At 37.7% G+C, this 15,638-nt stretch overlaps 1 protein-coding gene across 1 annotated transcript in view; it reads left to right on the top strand.

The window, feature by feature from the left end:
* Positions 1-15,638, top strand: part of LOC126356695 (DNA-directed RNA polymerase III subunit RPC1) — a 182,078-nt gene that overhangs the window by 140,347 nt on the left and 26,093 nt on the right. Inside the window, exons 20-22 of the mRNA XM_050007391.1 lie at positions 2,656-2,773; positions 13,493-13,741; positions 13,823-13,970. Of these exons, the coding sequence (XP_049863348.1) occupies positions 2,656-2,773; positions 13,493-13,741; positions 13,823-13,970 (515 nt within the window). The remainder of the gene's footprint in view (positions 1-2,655; positions 2,774-13,492; positions 13,742-13,822; positions 13,971-15,638) is intronic.

Genomic DNA, 15,638 nt, shown 5'->3' with positions numbered 1-15,638 from the left:
TATCTCCACAAACCTACTAACGAACGGTCAGATCACTGAATCAATGATGTATTGTGTTCCAGAGATGGACAAACAAGCTATTAAGCAGGTGGTAATAATGCTTTAGCTCATCAGTGTATTTTTAAGTGCTTCGTGATGAAGCTGAGATGTCTTGTACTTTTGTAGGTTATTTGCTTGCTAAGGTCAGTCGCAACATAACTATGTTTAGTTTTGTCTAAGATGATGTGGTCAAAGACAAATTGCTGCTCAGGTTGTGAGAGACATAATATGGAACTGTCCATCCAAAAGGTCATATGTTTCATAAGTATCAGATTTAAGATAACATTTGCCATTAGCCAATACTTGCAGAATTCTGTATGTTTGTCATAGTAGTAATTGATTATGCTATGTGGTTGTCATGAGTGACACAAAAACTCACCTAAGAGACACCTTATTTTACAGATACATGGTCCAATTTCTCTGGAGTGTGATACAGTCTTTCTGGTGCATGATTCAATAACTCGGCACCACTAAATGCTGTGTGAAATATTGTGTATTCAAGACAGCAGACAATGATTAATAACATCACATAACCACCAGTCAGTGAAGAATGCCTTTATATCAATCGTTTGTTGGATGTCCAGAAATAAACAAATAATCAAAGAGTCTAGACTGCACTTCTCAACATGAGAAAGTTCAGTAAAATATAACAGCTTAAAACACAGATCAGTAACTGACCTGGTGACAAACCTGCAATGCATCACTACCTGTATTGTAGTTAAAAGTTTCTGTTATTCTTGTTGTTGTCATTGTTGTTGTCGTACTCATCTTTATTTTTCAAAATGATGTATACCCAGTACAATAACCCAGTAATGTAAATGAGCAATATCTCCTTGTCCTGTATTACAAACACGTAACATATCATCAAGATGTAACTTAAAATGTATGAATACACAATTATTTATCAACTGCACTGGATGCACTTGTGGAAGCAGAGTGGGTCCACACAGTCACAGACAACATTAAAATCTTGTATGTTACAACATCTCAGGGAGGAAAATTTTCTAAATAGTAATGCCAGCAGTGTTATTCTAATCTGCATGAACATCTGAAGGTAACCCAGTTCTGAAAGTAATATTTCACAGCACAACACACAGTTGGTGATTGCAGCACCGATAGCAATGTTGCACGTAATTACATCATATGGTTGTTTGTAGATAGTAGGACACACTTATACATGTGATGAACATTTCGAGGCAGTATCTTAATGATTGACTCATATATTACACTGTGGTTGCTTATATACCAATACGCAAACAAGGTAACATCATTCAACTTTACGGGCTTAGAATAATTCCTGACACTGTAAACTACAGCTATCCAAAGCATATACAAGTAAATTTAAATGTGCGCAGTGTGGCATGAGTTGGGGCAAGCAATGAGCCAGACACAAGGGTATGTTGTAGTGGCTCACAAAATTGATACATATAATATATATTTGGATTAAAGGACTAGGAGATACCACTAAATTTACCTTACATGCTGATTGTACTGTGAATACTTTGATTCAAGAAATAAGTATGGTTATAAAAAAAAAAAATTGCATCACTGTAATGACTTGTTTCGGCATTGCTATGTAAGAAACCACACTGTCATATGTGAGTCAGGCACTAAGATGCCACACCGATGTGTTTTTCGTATGTATTAATGGCCTCCTACCATCTACAAACTCTATGATGTACTTAAGCATATTGCTGCTACCACTGTTGCTGTCTATTGTCAACTGTTTCATGGTCCTGCTATGGATCGTGGCATGAAATTTGACATTGTGCTAGCGTATATTGATATTGATGGTGGTAAAGGTGGGTTACTGTTGCAAATTTTCATGTAGATAAGAATAACACTCCCAGTTTTACAACTTTGGAAAACTTTCCTCCCCGAGATGTTGCTTACAAGAGTTTAACATTGTCCGAGACTGTGTGATCATTCTTTGCTGCATTATTGGTTTATCAACAACAACAGATGCATCTGTGGAAGTAGAGTATGACCACTCAGTCTCAGAGAACTTTAAAACCATTTAAGCAACAACATGTCAGGGAGGAATGTTTTCGAAAGCAAGATTTGTAATAGTTGTAAATTAAGTCTTAATAATTTGCTATGTATTTGGATTAAAGTATAGAAGATATTGCAAAATTTGCATTAATGGTTGACTGTACTGTGTACTTCATATTGAGAAATAAAGAGAAAAAGTCTTAATGATATGTTATATTTTAAATTAAAAGATGTGGAGATACTACTAAATTTACATTTATGGATGAGTTTTACTGTGTATTTTTCTTACCGTCCACAGTTGAAAGTGATCCGATTCTCATTTTGTACATGGTTGTTGACAACTCATCACACAGCTAATTATCTTCAGCTTAAGAGAGTATGAAGATCATTCAGAGTGTAGTTGATCACTATGCAACATTTTCATGCATTTGGGACACTTTGTGACTGTGTACCATAGTTAACAAAATTAAATTTTTATTTCACTGAAGGTGTTGAGTATATGTGTTACAGCTTTTTTAATCACATCTGAAATATAATCAACATTTAGAGAACACCAATATATAGTATTTACATTTTTTGTTCCATATGCTTTTCATGTGTTTTAAAAATGGAATGTCTTTGCAGGAACTGCTGTTGGTGCATTGTCTGCCCAGAGTATAGGTGAACCTGGTACTCAGATGACTCTAAAAACATTTCATTTTGCTGGAGTTGCATCGATGAACATAACTCAGGGAGTACCAAGGTGAATTTAGATTGAAATTTTGATATAAATTCCTGTAAAAACAAGGTGGCAGACTGTCTGCATGAAAGTATTGTGTCTTTAGTAATTGCTTCTTGATGTAATGTGCTGGTATTTGTAAGATTATTTTTGATGTTTCACAAGTTGTCAAAGATTTACTCTGGTGGTGTAAGTATATCAGTAAAGACCTTGCTTCACACAATTCTTCTGCCTGCGTACCCTCAGTTAGCAGTATTGCGAACCATCACCTTACACATTACTGTAATGGAAATTTTTCTACAGACATTTTATATCACTGGGTAATTGATCAAAAATATTAGCTGCAACATTTAGCACTTTGTTCTTTCTCAGGAGAGTCTTAATGTGTGGTAGTGAATGTCATTTTTTCTTCTTACATTGTAATTATGCATATCATTATTTGTTTTGAGCTGCAGAGGATGATTTACAACAAACTTCATGAGGGAATAAATCTGTGAAGTAGTGGTCAAAATATCTAACTTCCTAAATAGTTTCCTGTGGGGTGTCCATCAGTAAGCATCACACATTAGTATTACTGCATGTTTATGAGTGATGAACACTTTCTCTCTTAAAGATGAGTTCCGCAAAACCATTATTCCATATGATGTTATTAAATGATAATATGCAAAGTATGTCAACCTTCTGATTTGTCTCAGCCCAGGATATGCAATGATTTGAAATGCAAGGTTGCTGAACTAAGTTGTGAGAGTTCCGAGATGTACTTTCTCCAATTTAGATTCTCATCAATATGAGCCCTAAAAATTCTGAAGTTTCCAACCTATTTGTCATTTCCACACCATGTGTTACTCTTGTCATTGGGGTAGTACCTGTGAATGTGCAGAACTGTTTACATGATGTCTCTTAAAAATTGAGAGTGAGACTAATGACAGAAAACGAGTCAATGACAGTTTTAAGAACATTATTTACCATTTCTTCTGTTGCTGTTTGTATGTTTAGATTCATTATGGTAGTGCCATCTGCAAAAACAAATAATTCCAATTGTTGTATATTGGACTTAGGTCATTTACATATCACTCCTTAACAAGTGATACCTTGTAGGTACAGAAATCAATCATCTCAGAGGAGAGGAAAAACCTTCTACATACTTTTTGTTGAGGACCTAAATTTGACTTTTGCAATATTTGTTGCAGACTAACAGATATGAAGCTGTAAAATTAAATTAATGCAATAGGACTGATAGTTTTAATTTACAATAATTTTTCTTTTGAATAGGAATCTGTATGACATACAGTTTTACAAGATACCACTTTGAAACAGAATTTATCTCAAATCTTTTCGTTTGTGTTTTACGAGATATCGCTAGGATGATGCAGACCGTGTTTCTCCAATTTTTGATACCAGTAATGCAAAATGGTAAAAATGTGACTTACGAGGTCTCGCGTGATAAGGAGCAATATCTGAGAAACAACAGTGGACCTCAGATTGAGCCTTGTGGAATCCCATAAGTGATTTCTCACTGTTCAGAAGCAGCTCTCCATCTTACAGTGATAGCATTATTAACTAGAGCTTTCTTCATTCTTTTGGTTATATATGACAACCATAGGTTGACAACACCATCAATTCATAAAAATACAGTTTATCGAGGAGAATATTGTGTCTCACACAGTCAAAGGCCTTAGATAGGTCACAAATTCCAATCCGTACGATTTTGTTGTTTAATGCTTGTAAAATTTGGTGAGTGTGTGTGTAAGTAGCATTATAGTTGAGCAGCTATTCTGAAATTCACACTGTGATTTACTGAGAACATTATTGATGCTTTGGGATTCCAGAATGCATCACCTTTGCAGAAATTTTGAAAATGACGTCTGTAGTGAAATGGGTCAATAGTTATTGATCTCTCTCCTGTCACCTTTTATGGGTTTGAACAGTGACATATCGGTGTGCATGTGACAGCATTCGTACCTAATGTGTTCGAAAATGCCCCACATAAAAATGGAATTTTCTGGTGCTTATACCTTGGGTTCTATTGGTGGCAAAAAATGTTTTTGATAGCCCTTGGACTAGGGACCATTTATATACTCAGCAGGATGATTGTCTTATTGTCACTATCCTACAGTACACGGTCGAAGTATGAGTATTATGCACTTCTTCCTGCTTAGGCAAATGGAGCGAATGAGTTGGTTATTTTTGCATTTGATGCGGTCTGTGGTGGTCATGATGTGACTTATAGAGAGACACTATTGTTTTGTGGGCGATTCCTCAGGAAACCTCACAAAAAATGTTTTTTTTACTGTATTTTTGCCGTCACCAGTGGATCGAAACCCAGCTGAGGATTCCAAGAAGGGTATGCTCAGCAAATGGCTGAAATTTTTATGATATACTCTTAAGATCCTGATTCTTAAGAACCTCGAAAATTTTCATGACGTCTGTATCTGTTTCCAAGATACAGAGGTTGAAAGTTACCCTCCTTTTACACACAAAATACGATTGTAAAATCTGATGTGAAATGGAAATATAGTTCATAAAAGTGATGTAGCATAGAGAAATGTGCAGTAAACTGTCTCTGTTATCATCTGAGAATCCCATGTTGTTGTACTGAAGCACATGCAATTTTTTATTGTACATAAAATCCAGTGTCAAGTGTAAAATTAGTTTAGGTTTATTTCTGTTTCACATAAGTCAACTATCTAAATTTTACTAATACATTTGTTTTCATATGAGTTACGTGCCCTGCTGAAGCAGGGAAAAGAAGGGAACCAATGGAAAAATGCTTCTGTCAGAGCACAAGACATGTGAATATGTTCTTGAATATAATAGAGGGAAACATTCCACGTAGGAAAAATATATCTAAAAACAAAGATGATGTAACTTACCAAATGAAAGCTTTGGTATGTTGGTAGACACACAAATCAACACATAATTAAACAAACAAACAAATGAACACAAACACACACACAAAAGTTTGTGTGTGTGTGTGTGTGTGTGTGTGTGTGTGTGTGTGTGTGTGTGTGTGTGTTTATTTGTGTGTCTATCAACATACCAACGCTTTCGTTTGAAAGTTACATCATCTTTGTTTTTGAATATGTTCTTGTTTATTTAAAAAACTGACTGAAAAGTAGAGTGCCAGCTTGTTTATTCTACCATCCTCAGCACCTTTAAAAATTTTGGTATGCTGACGTATTCACACTTTTTGTGCTTAGAGAGAAGAAGACAGTGCCAAAGAAGTGGAAAAGTAATAAATACTGGAAGATTCGTCAATTCCCTTAGTTATCCATGCCTTTTTATGTGGTTTTTTAATGTCTTTTGTCTTTAGTTTATGAGGAACGCTATTTTCAAATAATGACATGAATTTACCATGGAACAGATGAAATTATATGTCAGCGTTTGGTAAATTACAAATTTCATCTCTTGCAAACATTTATCCTGAAGTCAATAATTATTATAACTGCTTTCCAAGAAGAAAATCTGTACTGCAAGGCTATTTATCCTAAACAACTGTGCATCATGATCAGAGAGTGTAAAGGATGTACAAGCATATATTACTAGTGGTAAGAGAGATGCTGCTTACAGGAAAATATAAGAGGCCTTCAGAGAAAAGAGAACTACCTGTATGAATATCAAGAGCTCAGATGGAAAACTAGTCCTAAGCAAAGAAGAGAAAGCAGAAAGGTGGAAGCACTATTAGAGTTTTTATACAAGGGAGATGTACTTGAGGGCAGTATTATGGAAATGGAAGAGGAAATATATGAAGATGAGATGGGAGATATGATATTGTGGGAAGAGTTTGACAGAGCACTGAAAGATGTAAGTCGAATCAAGGCCCCCAGGAATAGACAACATTCTGTTAGAAATACGGATAGCCTTGGGAGAGCCAGCCATGACAAAACTCTTCCATCTGGTGAGCAAGATGTTTGAGACAAGTGAAATACTCTCGGACTTCAAGAAGAACATAATAATACCAATTCCAAAGAAAGCAGGTTCTGACAGCTGTGAAAATTACCGAACTATCAGTTTAACAAGTCACGGCTGCAAAATACTAACATCAGTTCTGTACATACGAATGGAAAAACTGGTAGAAGCTGACCATGTGGGAGATCAGTTTGGATTCCAGAGAAATGTAGAAACATGCGGGACACTATTAACTTCTCATAGAAGATGGGTTAAGGAAACAATATTATGAAAAGGAGTGTTGCCTCTCGCCATATAGCGGAGATGCTGAGTCGCAGATAGGTACAACAAAAAGACTGTCGCAAATAAAACTTTCAGCCAGTAAGGCCGTAGTCAACAATAGCGCGCACGCGCGCGCACACACACACGCACGCACGCACACACACACACGCACGCACACACACACACACACACACACACACACACACACACGACTGCAGTCTGAGGCAACTGCAACCACACTGCATTGTGGTTGCATCCTCCTCGCTCATCATAAGTAACACAAAAATGGTAGAACCCTCCACACTGTGATAACAGTGGCTGTTACTGCACAAATGTGTGTCTGGCACAAACCTAAAGATCCTGTCAATAGGGAGCCATCTATGATATTTTGTCTCTGTAACATTTTTAAATTATTTCTTTGGCTAATATCTTTCAGGAAGTAGTTCAACTTCCACCATAATCTAATTTACCAATTCACTCATTAGATAACATATACTTTTCTTACCAGAGATTATTTCAGTAATTACTTTGCAGAATAGATATGATTAAAAATTTACTTCAGTACAAGACATTGAAATTACAGCACGCAACTTGTGTGTGCCTCTAAAACCCTATTATTTCTGTAAATTTTAGTATTACTGGAGAAACTGTTCAGAACTTACACTCTCATTTAAAGCAAATTCTGTACTAATACCTTAATAGTGTTTTCTGTAATGAGTTTAATGTTATGTTTTTTAAACCATATAGCAGAACACTAACACAATCCACTTATTGAATAAACTTGTACACATAAGAAAACACACTGCGCTAAATCCAAAATATTTGCAACTCTACTCTCATAATGCAGTGAACATGAACAAACTTCATATTCAGTAACACTACTAGCGATCTTGCATATTAATTCAGCATTATTCATGTAAGTAGTCTCGTTCCAGTCTGTTTCCTATCAATTGAAAATTTGTTCACCTGTAGTTAATACATCCAGTCTTCCCTGTACTGCTCCAATATACAATGTTCATAGCCTAAAAAACTCATGCATTTCCATTTCTCTTTCAAGTTTATTATTTATTTAACAGTTATAGTGAAAGAGCTCTACTCAGTCATGTTGACAATATTAAATGTAGTGTAGCGCCGATATATTGTTTTGCCTGGTACCTGTTGGTGTTACTGGCTTACAGGGAGCTTTGTATTACTTTTGCATTTCAACACTAGATGTAACATACGTCTCTCCATCACATACACTGTCACGCCTTTATAAAAAACACTGTTTAAATGCATAAAGAACATTTAGATTCATATGTACTCATCAGTCACCTACTATAACCAATTACATTCAAGATGCTTTTGTCATCAAGTCACATTTAGCTTTTCAATGTTTTTCTTAAATCTAATAAGATGTGTATCAGGATAGTTCCTTTGTAAAGGACTTGACCAGTATTGTTCAGTCTAGTAAGTGTGTTCCCTCTCTTAATTTTTCTCATCATTGAAAAGACTTTAAAGCCTATTCTTCTTTCTGTTTTTAAGCGACCTGACCTACAAGTTACTGAATGGTGTCAGATAGTGGCTTCTTCTATTATTCTGTCATATGTTTCTGATCACAAGTGATGTACTAGCACTATTTTTATGTCATGTGCGGTTTAAATAAACACACACACACACACACACACACACACACACACACACACACACACACACACAAACCTGTACTGTTGTCCATGATACGCTGACAATTATCGTGGTGGCTGTCAGGAACAGCTGTGCCCCCTCATTAAGGCTGCCGAGGATAGAGGAGTGGCGAGGGGAAGGCAACGTCTGCTGCCTGTAGCAGTGCTACCCGTGTTTTGTGTTTAACATGTAATCGGAGGTGGCACTTGCAGAAATATTGCTCGGATAAATGACACTGCCATCAGATCAGAAATCACATAATGTGTTGACATATTCCTGCTCCAGAGTTTTATCTACAACTTATTTATTATTTATTTATTAAAAATAATGAAAAAAATGAAAGTAGATGAATGTAGATGAATGTAGAACTTAGGACACTATGAATGGAGCATCAAAAACTGGTTTTTATGATCTATTTGCACATTGCATTTATTAAACACAGCACAGCAGTAATGTTTACAATGTTTTAATTAACTGTCTGAAAAAAAATGTCAAAATGATGTTCACTAAAAAGGTCACTGTCATCAATGTTCGTTTCGTCATCGTCTTTGCTTGAGGACATGGTATTGATGGTAACTTTATCAATTCCATTTCGTGTCCAATACTGTTGCTCTACCTGCTGCACTTTCCTGCAGCAACCTTGCCACTGCAGTGCAGTAATTGAAAGGAAAGCAGTATTAACAAGGTTCTGCAATCTTTCCTTATGCTTTCGCCAGTAACATTGTTTTCGCTACAATGGTTTTATTTTGGCTCATGTCAGTTTTATCAGATTTAAACTGCCTTTGTAGGGCAGTAAACAGACTACTTTGTGATCTCTCCTCTCAGTGATTTATCCCCAATGAACACTTTCACAGCCGACTTGTTTTCCTTTATTTTAGATAACAGTTCAGCCTTCTTCATTGAGTCGTTTCAGTTTATTTGTTTGTCATGCAACAACTCTAACATTGTAATGCTGAAATCATATTTCTTAAGCATTCTGTCAAATGTGATGCTGTGCTATTGTGCAGTATCCATACAATCACAGAACTGTCTGGAATATTAGGAAGCACCATATCTGCAAACCCCCTCCTCCTCCCATCCACATCCACAAGTTTCATCAACTTCAAGAAGTTCCCAAGATAGTGGAGATAGTTTCTTGAATGCAACTACTTGACAAATTAAAATTGTGTGCCAGACATGATACTCAGTTTTGAGTCCCAGTCCAGCAAACAGTTTTAATTTTTCAGGAGGTTTCAGAACTCCTCAGCAGAGTGAAAGTTCATTTTAGTTCTTGCATCTTGCTGCAAGTACTTGCTGAATTTGTCATTTCATGAAAGTTTTTCTCAAACTTACAGAAGTTGTGTTTGTTCAGTACTGGTGCGACAATATCAGTGTCAAAAAAGTAGAATGTCACAAAGACAGATGCACTGAAAAAACATACCATTGGAATCTTTAAAAACAAATAATTTGCACCGCCAGTAAAGGAAGTATGAAATAAATTTAACAATCAATTTGTTTCTTCAGAAGGGAAAGTAGAATGGCAGTACACAAGTCTGTAAACTTTAGCTGGTTTTTTAATGTTAGTGTAAGCATAAACACATTATATTTATGATAATAGTAGTAAATACTGCTTGCAAAAATCAGAGTAGTTACAACACAGTCTCCTGTTGAAATACTGTGCTGCATTATAGTTCCCTGTTTGCAAATATTTGATAATACAGTAGACAAGAGATGTTTGAAATTTACGTACGACAAACGTAAGGTTTTTAATAAGTGAAGTCCTCAGATTTTAGTAAATTGAATAGTGTTTCTTGGTGTCATCAATACAACTCCTTGAGGTATTTTTTATTTATTGATTTTTTTTATTTTTTTATTTCATCATGATTTTTATTCATGAATAATAATTCAGCAACAATGGCAGCTGTTCTGGTTTTTAAGGATAACTGCACTTCTGCAAAAAGTACTTGGAGCACGTTCCTAAAGTAAACTTGCCCCAGTGACTTCAAGAAGTAAACTTGAGTAAGTTTTTGTTCTACTGCAAACACCTCAGGGAGTACTTACAGAAGTTACTTGCTAGTGGGCACAAGCTTTTCATAACACACACAACAAAAGAAGTTTTGCATCACCCCAGTTCCCAGAACTCCTGAAGATAGAGGTTAATTGTGGATATTGTATCACAGACACAGTCCCTTTGACTGTTCAGAGATGTCACTAAACCTGCTCAAAGATGTAAACAACCATGCTTGAGCAGTGCCTATTAGATGGAGGGAGTCCGACAGCCAATTACTTCCAGTTATTTCACCAGGAAGAAGGTACACGGCCTGTAGTTCAACCATGCATAGACAGTCAATACCACAGTTCGATTGTGTCCACATTGTTACTTTGTGCCAGGAAGGGCTCTCAACAAGGGAAGTGTCCAGGTGTCTCGGAGTGAACCAAAGCGATGTTGTTCAGTTATGGGAGAGATACAGAGAGACGGGAACTGTCGATGACATGCCTCGCTCCGGCCGCCCAAGTGCTACTACTGCAGTGGATGACCATGGATCGGAGGAACCCTAACAGCAACACCACCATCTTTAATAATGCTTTTTGTGCAGCCACAGGACGTCATGTTACATCTCAAACTGTACACAATTGGCTATGTGAGGGGTGCAACTTCACTGCCGACGTGCTTGGCAAGGTCCATCTTTGCACCATGATGCCATGCAGTGTGGTACAGATGGGCCAAACAACATGCCGAATGGACTGCTCAGGATTGGCAACACATTCTCTTCACTGATGGGTGTTGCATATGCCTTCAACCAGACAGTTGTCGGAGGCATGTTTGGAGACAACGCGGTCAGGCTGAACACCTTAGACACACTGTCCGACGTGTGCAGCAAGGTGGAGATTCCTTGCCATTTAAGGGTTGTATTATGTGGGGCCAATGTACGCCACTGATGGTCATTGAAGGTGCCATAACAGCTGTAAAATACGTGAAAGCCATCCTCTGACTGATAGTGCAACCATATTGGCAGCATATTGGGGAGGCATTCGTCTTAATGGATGACAATTTGCACCCCCATTGTGCAAATTTTGTGAATAGCTTCCTTCAGGATAACGACATCTCTCGACTAGAGTGGCCAGCATGTTCTCCAGACTTGAACCCTATCGAACATACCTGGGATAGATTTAAAAGGGCTGTTTATGGATAACTTGAGCCACCAACCACTTTGAGGGATCTATGCCAAATCACCATTGAGGAGTGGGACAATCTGAACCAACAGTGCCTTTATGAACTTGTGGATAGTATGCCACAACTAATACAGGCATGCATCAATGCAAGAGGACTTGCTACTGGGTATTAAAGGTACTGGTGTGTACAGCAATGTGGACCCCCACCTCTGAAGGTCTCACTGTATGGTGGTACAACACGCAATGTGTGGTTTTCATGAGCAATAAAAAGGGCAGAAATGATGTTTATGTTGATCTTTATAATAATGTTCTGTACAGGTTCCAGAACTCTCAGAACCAAGATGATGCAAAACTTTTTTTGATGTGTGTATTTTGCATCTAGGGGCACTGTGACATTGGCAGCACTCAGAAACAAATGAGTAACTTTCAAGTAGTGCCAATTTTGTCTGCTTCTGGCAGCACTAGCGAAATCGTCAAGTTATTGTGGCCATCAGTACGGCTACCTTGTAGTGACGGACAGGCACCAGTGAGATGGTGCTGCATGTGGTGATATGGTGATATAGGGAGTGGATTGGGGAGGGGTGACAGAACAGAGGAAGGGGACTCTGCAGGGAAGAGAGTGTGGGTGTGATGCAGAGGCCTAACAGAGAATGAATCCAGAATGATTATGTGCTCAAAGTGTGTGTTGCAAGGACAACTTCAGAGAAGCTGGTGTCGAGGGGAATGATCCAGATGGCACGGACTGAGAAGCAGGCATCGAACTTGAGCTTGTTGTGCTCAGTAGCATGTTCCTCCATTGGATGGACACTCTGCTCTTGGCTGTAGTTTGCAGCATTTATTTGAATGGACAGCAGGTTATTGGTCTTATCCACATAACATGCCATGCAGAAATTACAGCTGTGCCTGGTGACTCTCACTTCCAACCACCAGCCTACCTTCTCCAGTCTCTCCCCACCTCCCCTCCACCCATTTTCTGCCTTTCTCCTGCTCTATGCCTCCTCTTGCCCGTTTCACATGACACCACCCGTCACCCCATTAGAGTTGGAGCTAGCAAAGTTTTCAGTCTTATTGGTGTACATTTTCATAATTCAACATCTATTACACTTTAGTGAGTTGTTTCTATACCCCTAAAATTTACATTTTTTAGTTAAGATAAATTTGAAAGTGCAAGGCAGATGAGAAATTTCTAAGAAGTTACAGAAAAATATATGACTCAGCTGTCACTGATGCCAGTATATTTATTGTGGAGGAAGTTGCAACTGCCGTGTTGTATTAAAATCCTATCTATATTTCTGACAGAATAAACTCTGTTATGACATATGTTATAATCGTAAAGATAAAAACTTGTCAATATATCCACTTCTTTTGAATCATTTATGTCAGCACTGACTTTTCTTCTCTGCAATGCCTATTAGCTTGTATAAAAATCTTTTTTACAGCCATATTTGTTGAGTACCAAAGGATAGTTGCTATTCACCAAATAGGAGATATGCTGAGTTGCGGATAGGTAAAAAAAGGAAAAGAAGACTGTCTCACAAGGCCTTTGTCAAAAATAGACAACAACACACACACACACACACACACACACACACACACACCTGGAAATGTGGTCCAACTAAAACAATAATATTAAATATTGCAGGAAGTGCCTTTTATTTTTTACAGACACTCCTGTTTCCAACTCCACTCACATGATGAACATCATGTTGAAACCATCTGTTTGTGCAATATGTTAATTGGTTTATGTATTTTTAGGATCAAAGAAATTATTAATGCCAGCAAAACTATTAGCACACCAATCATCACAGCATGCCTGGAAATAAATAATGATGCAGAATTTGCACGAAGAGTGAAGGGTCGCATTGAAAAGACAACCTTGGGGGAAGTTTCAGAGTATATTGAAGAAATGTATCTTCCTGATGATTGTTTCCTTCTTGTGAAATTAGATATCGATCGCATAAGACTTCTGAAATTAGAAGTTGATGCAGAATCAATAAGATACAGGTAAATCATGTTACCTTTAGTGTACTGATCATAGAGAAGTAAAAGGAATGTGACTTACTTGTCTATATTTCTCTCTTTCAGCATTTGTACTTCAAAATTAAAACTTAAACCAGGTTTAGTAACAGTTGTCGGTGATTCCATCATTACTGTGAAGCCAGGGAAATCACGATCCAGTTTAAATTATGCTCTTCAGCATCTGAAGGAGAATGTTCCAAAAATTGTCATAAAGGTAATGTTCTCACTTATCATAGGTTAGGAGAAGCAACAAAAAGAAATTATTGCTTATGTACACATTGGTGAACCAGGAGGGGGAGGAGGGTTTCAACTTCTCTGGGTTGCAGGTATCCCACTCCCACCCCCCCCCCCCCACCCCCCTCCCCTCTCTCAGAACTACAAATTTCTTTTTAATCTCCAAGATTTCTCTCTGTGGTAGTTGGTATTATGATAGATTAAGAAAACACTCTTGTTGACGCGATAGAATTGGGAGATTGCATGGTGACACAAAATTCAACTCTGTCTGCACCTAAACTTGTCTCAGCATTGTCCATCCATAAAGTTCCGAGACTGGTTTCTTCATGGTGTGTAAGCGACTTGTAGGCAGTAACTATGGTGGCAGCTTGAACTAACAACTGATGTACTCACAAGCAGTAAGTTGTGAACTGGCAGTGTTAAGTAATGGACTTCTGGCTGCAGGTTGTCAGCATGATTGTGTCACAAATTGCAAAAGAGCAACATCTCTAAAATCAAGTGTTCAAGACATTGTCCAGAATGTTCTGAAGAAGAGGAAAGTGTGTGCATAGTTTGACTGCATATATCTTGTCTCCCAAATAAAATGAGGATCATGCATTCCTGTCATGACCTCATTGAAATGCAGAATGTGGACAGTTACTTTACGAACAAAATCATCATGGATCATAAGACTTGGAGTTGTTAATATGAGCCAGTCACAAAACAACAAAGTGCAGAAATTCAATTTCATGCCATAACCAACATTCAAGCTGATGTGATGCACTAGCTGAACAATATCATGATAAGGACTTTTCTGATACTATCACATGGTTGTATGAATTTTCTTTGCTATGTGATAAAGTGAAGGGAGACTTGCAAGATGCCAGTATTTGTACCACTTTAAAATCTTATCGAGATCTGACAGAATATTTCTGTAGTTTTCTCCTCCTCCCAGATAGTGTTTTATTACAGTCAATAGCATTGTCTGCAAAAAGTCTGGGTGTTGCTATTAACATTTCCGTTCCAGATAATTAATGTATACAATCTGACAAGAAAGTGAAACACCCAGAAGACATGGTCAGGTGTCATTGTAACTTATACATGAACACATGATCAGCAGAAACGTAAATCATTAGTGTTTCCATTCTCTGTGACTGGTGGGATGGCTCCCAGAGGGCATAAGTGTGGTTCATGTTTAGTGTTGTTGTTATGCCTAGTAAGGTATATAATGGAGACAAGCATTGTCATCAGATATGGAATGATCACTACCACACTATCAGTTGGAGATTAGCAGTTGCTGTATGACGGAATTACAGTTTCATGCTTGGGCTGTCGTTACCACAACTACATGAATGGCTGCATTTGGAGTGGTGCCATGACCAGGAAGTGTGGACTGCCGACGAATGGTGTCACATTGTGTTAAGCAATGAAACACAGTTATACACTGCCCAGATGACTATTGTTGACATGTTTGGCAGTGACATGGGGAGAGATTCCATTCTTCCAATGTTTTGGAGAGTGTCTCCTGATGTCATAGGGTTGGGAGCCATTGGGTATGATATCATGTGACTGCCAGAGGTGATTGAGGAAACTCTGGCATAATGGTACGTCACAGATATCCTGTGTCCTCGTGTTATTCTGTGTGTCAGTATTGTGGTGCCGTTTCTCA

Source organism: Schistocerca gregaria, chromosome 1 (genome assembly GCF_023897955.1).
Source record: "Schistocerca gregaria isolate iqSchGreg1 chromosome 1, iqSchGreg1.2, whole genome shotgun sequence".
NCBI lineage: Eukaryota > Metazoa > Arthropoda > Insecta > Orthoptera > Acrididae > Schistocerca > Schistocerca gregaria.
This window is presented reverse-complemented; position numbering and strand designations above follow the sequence as displayed.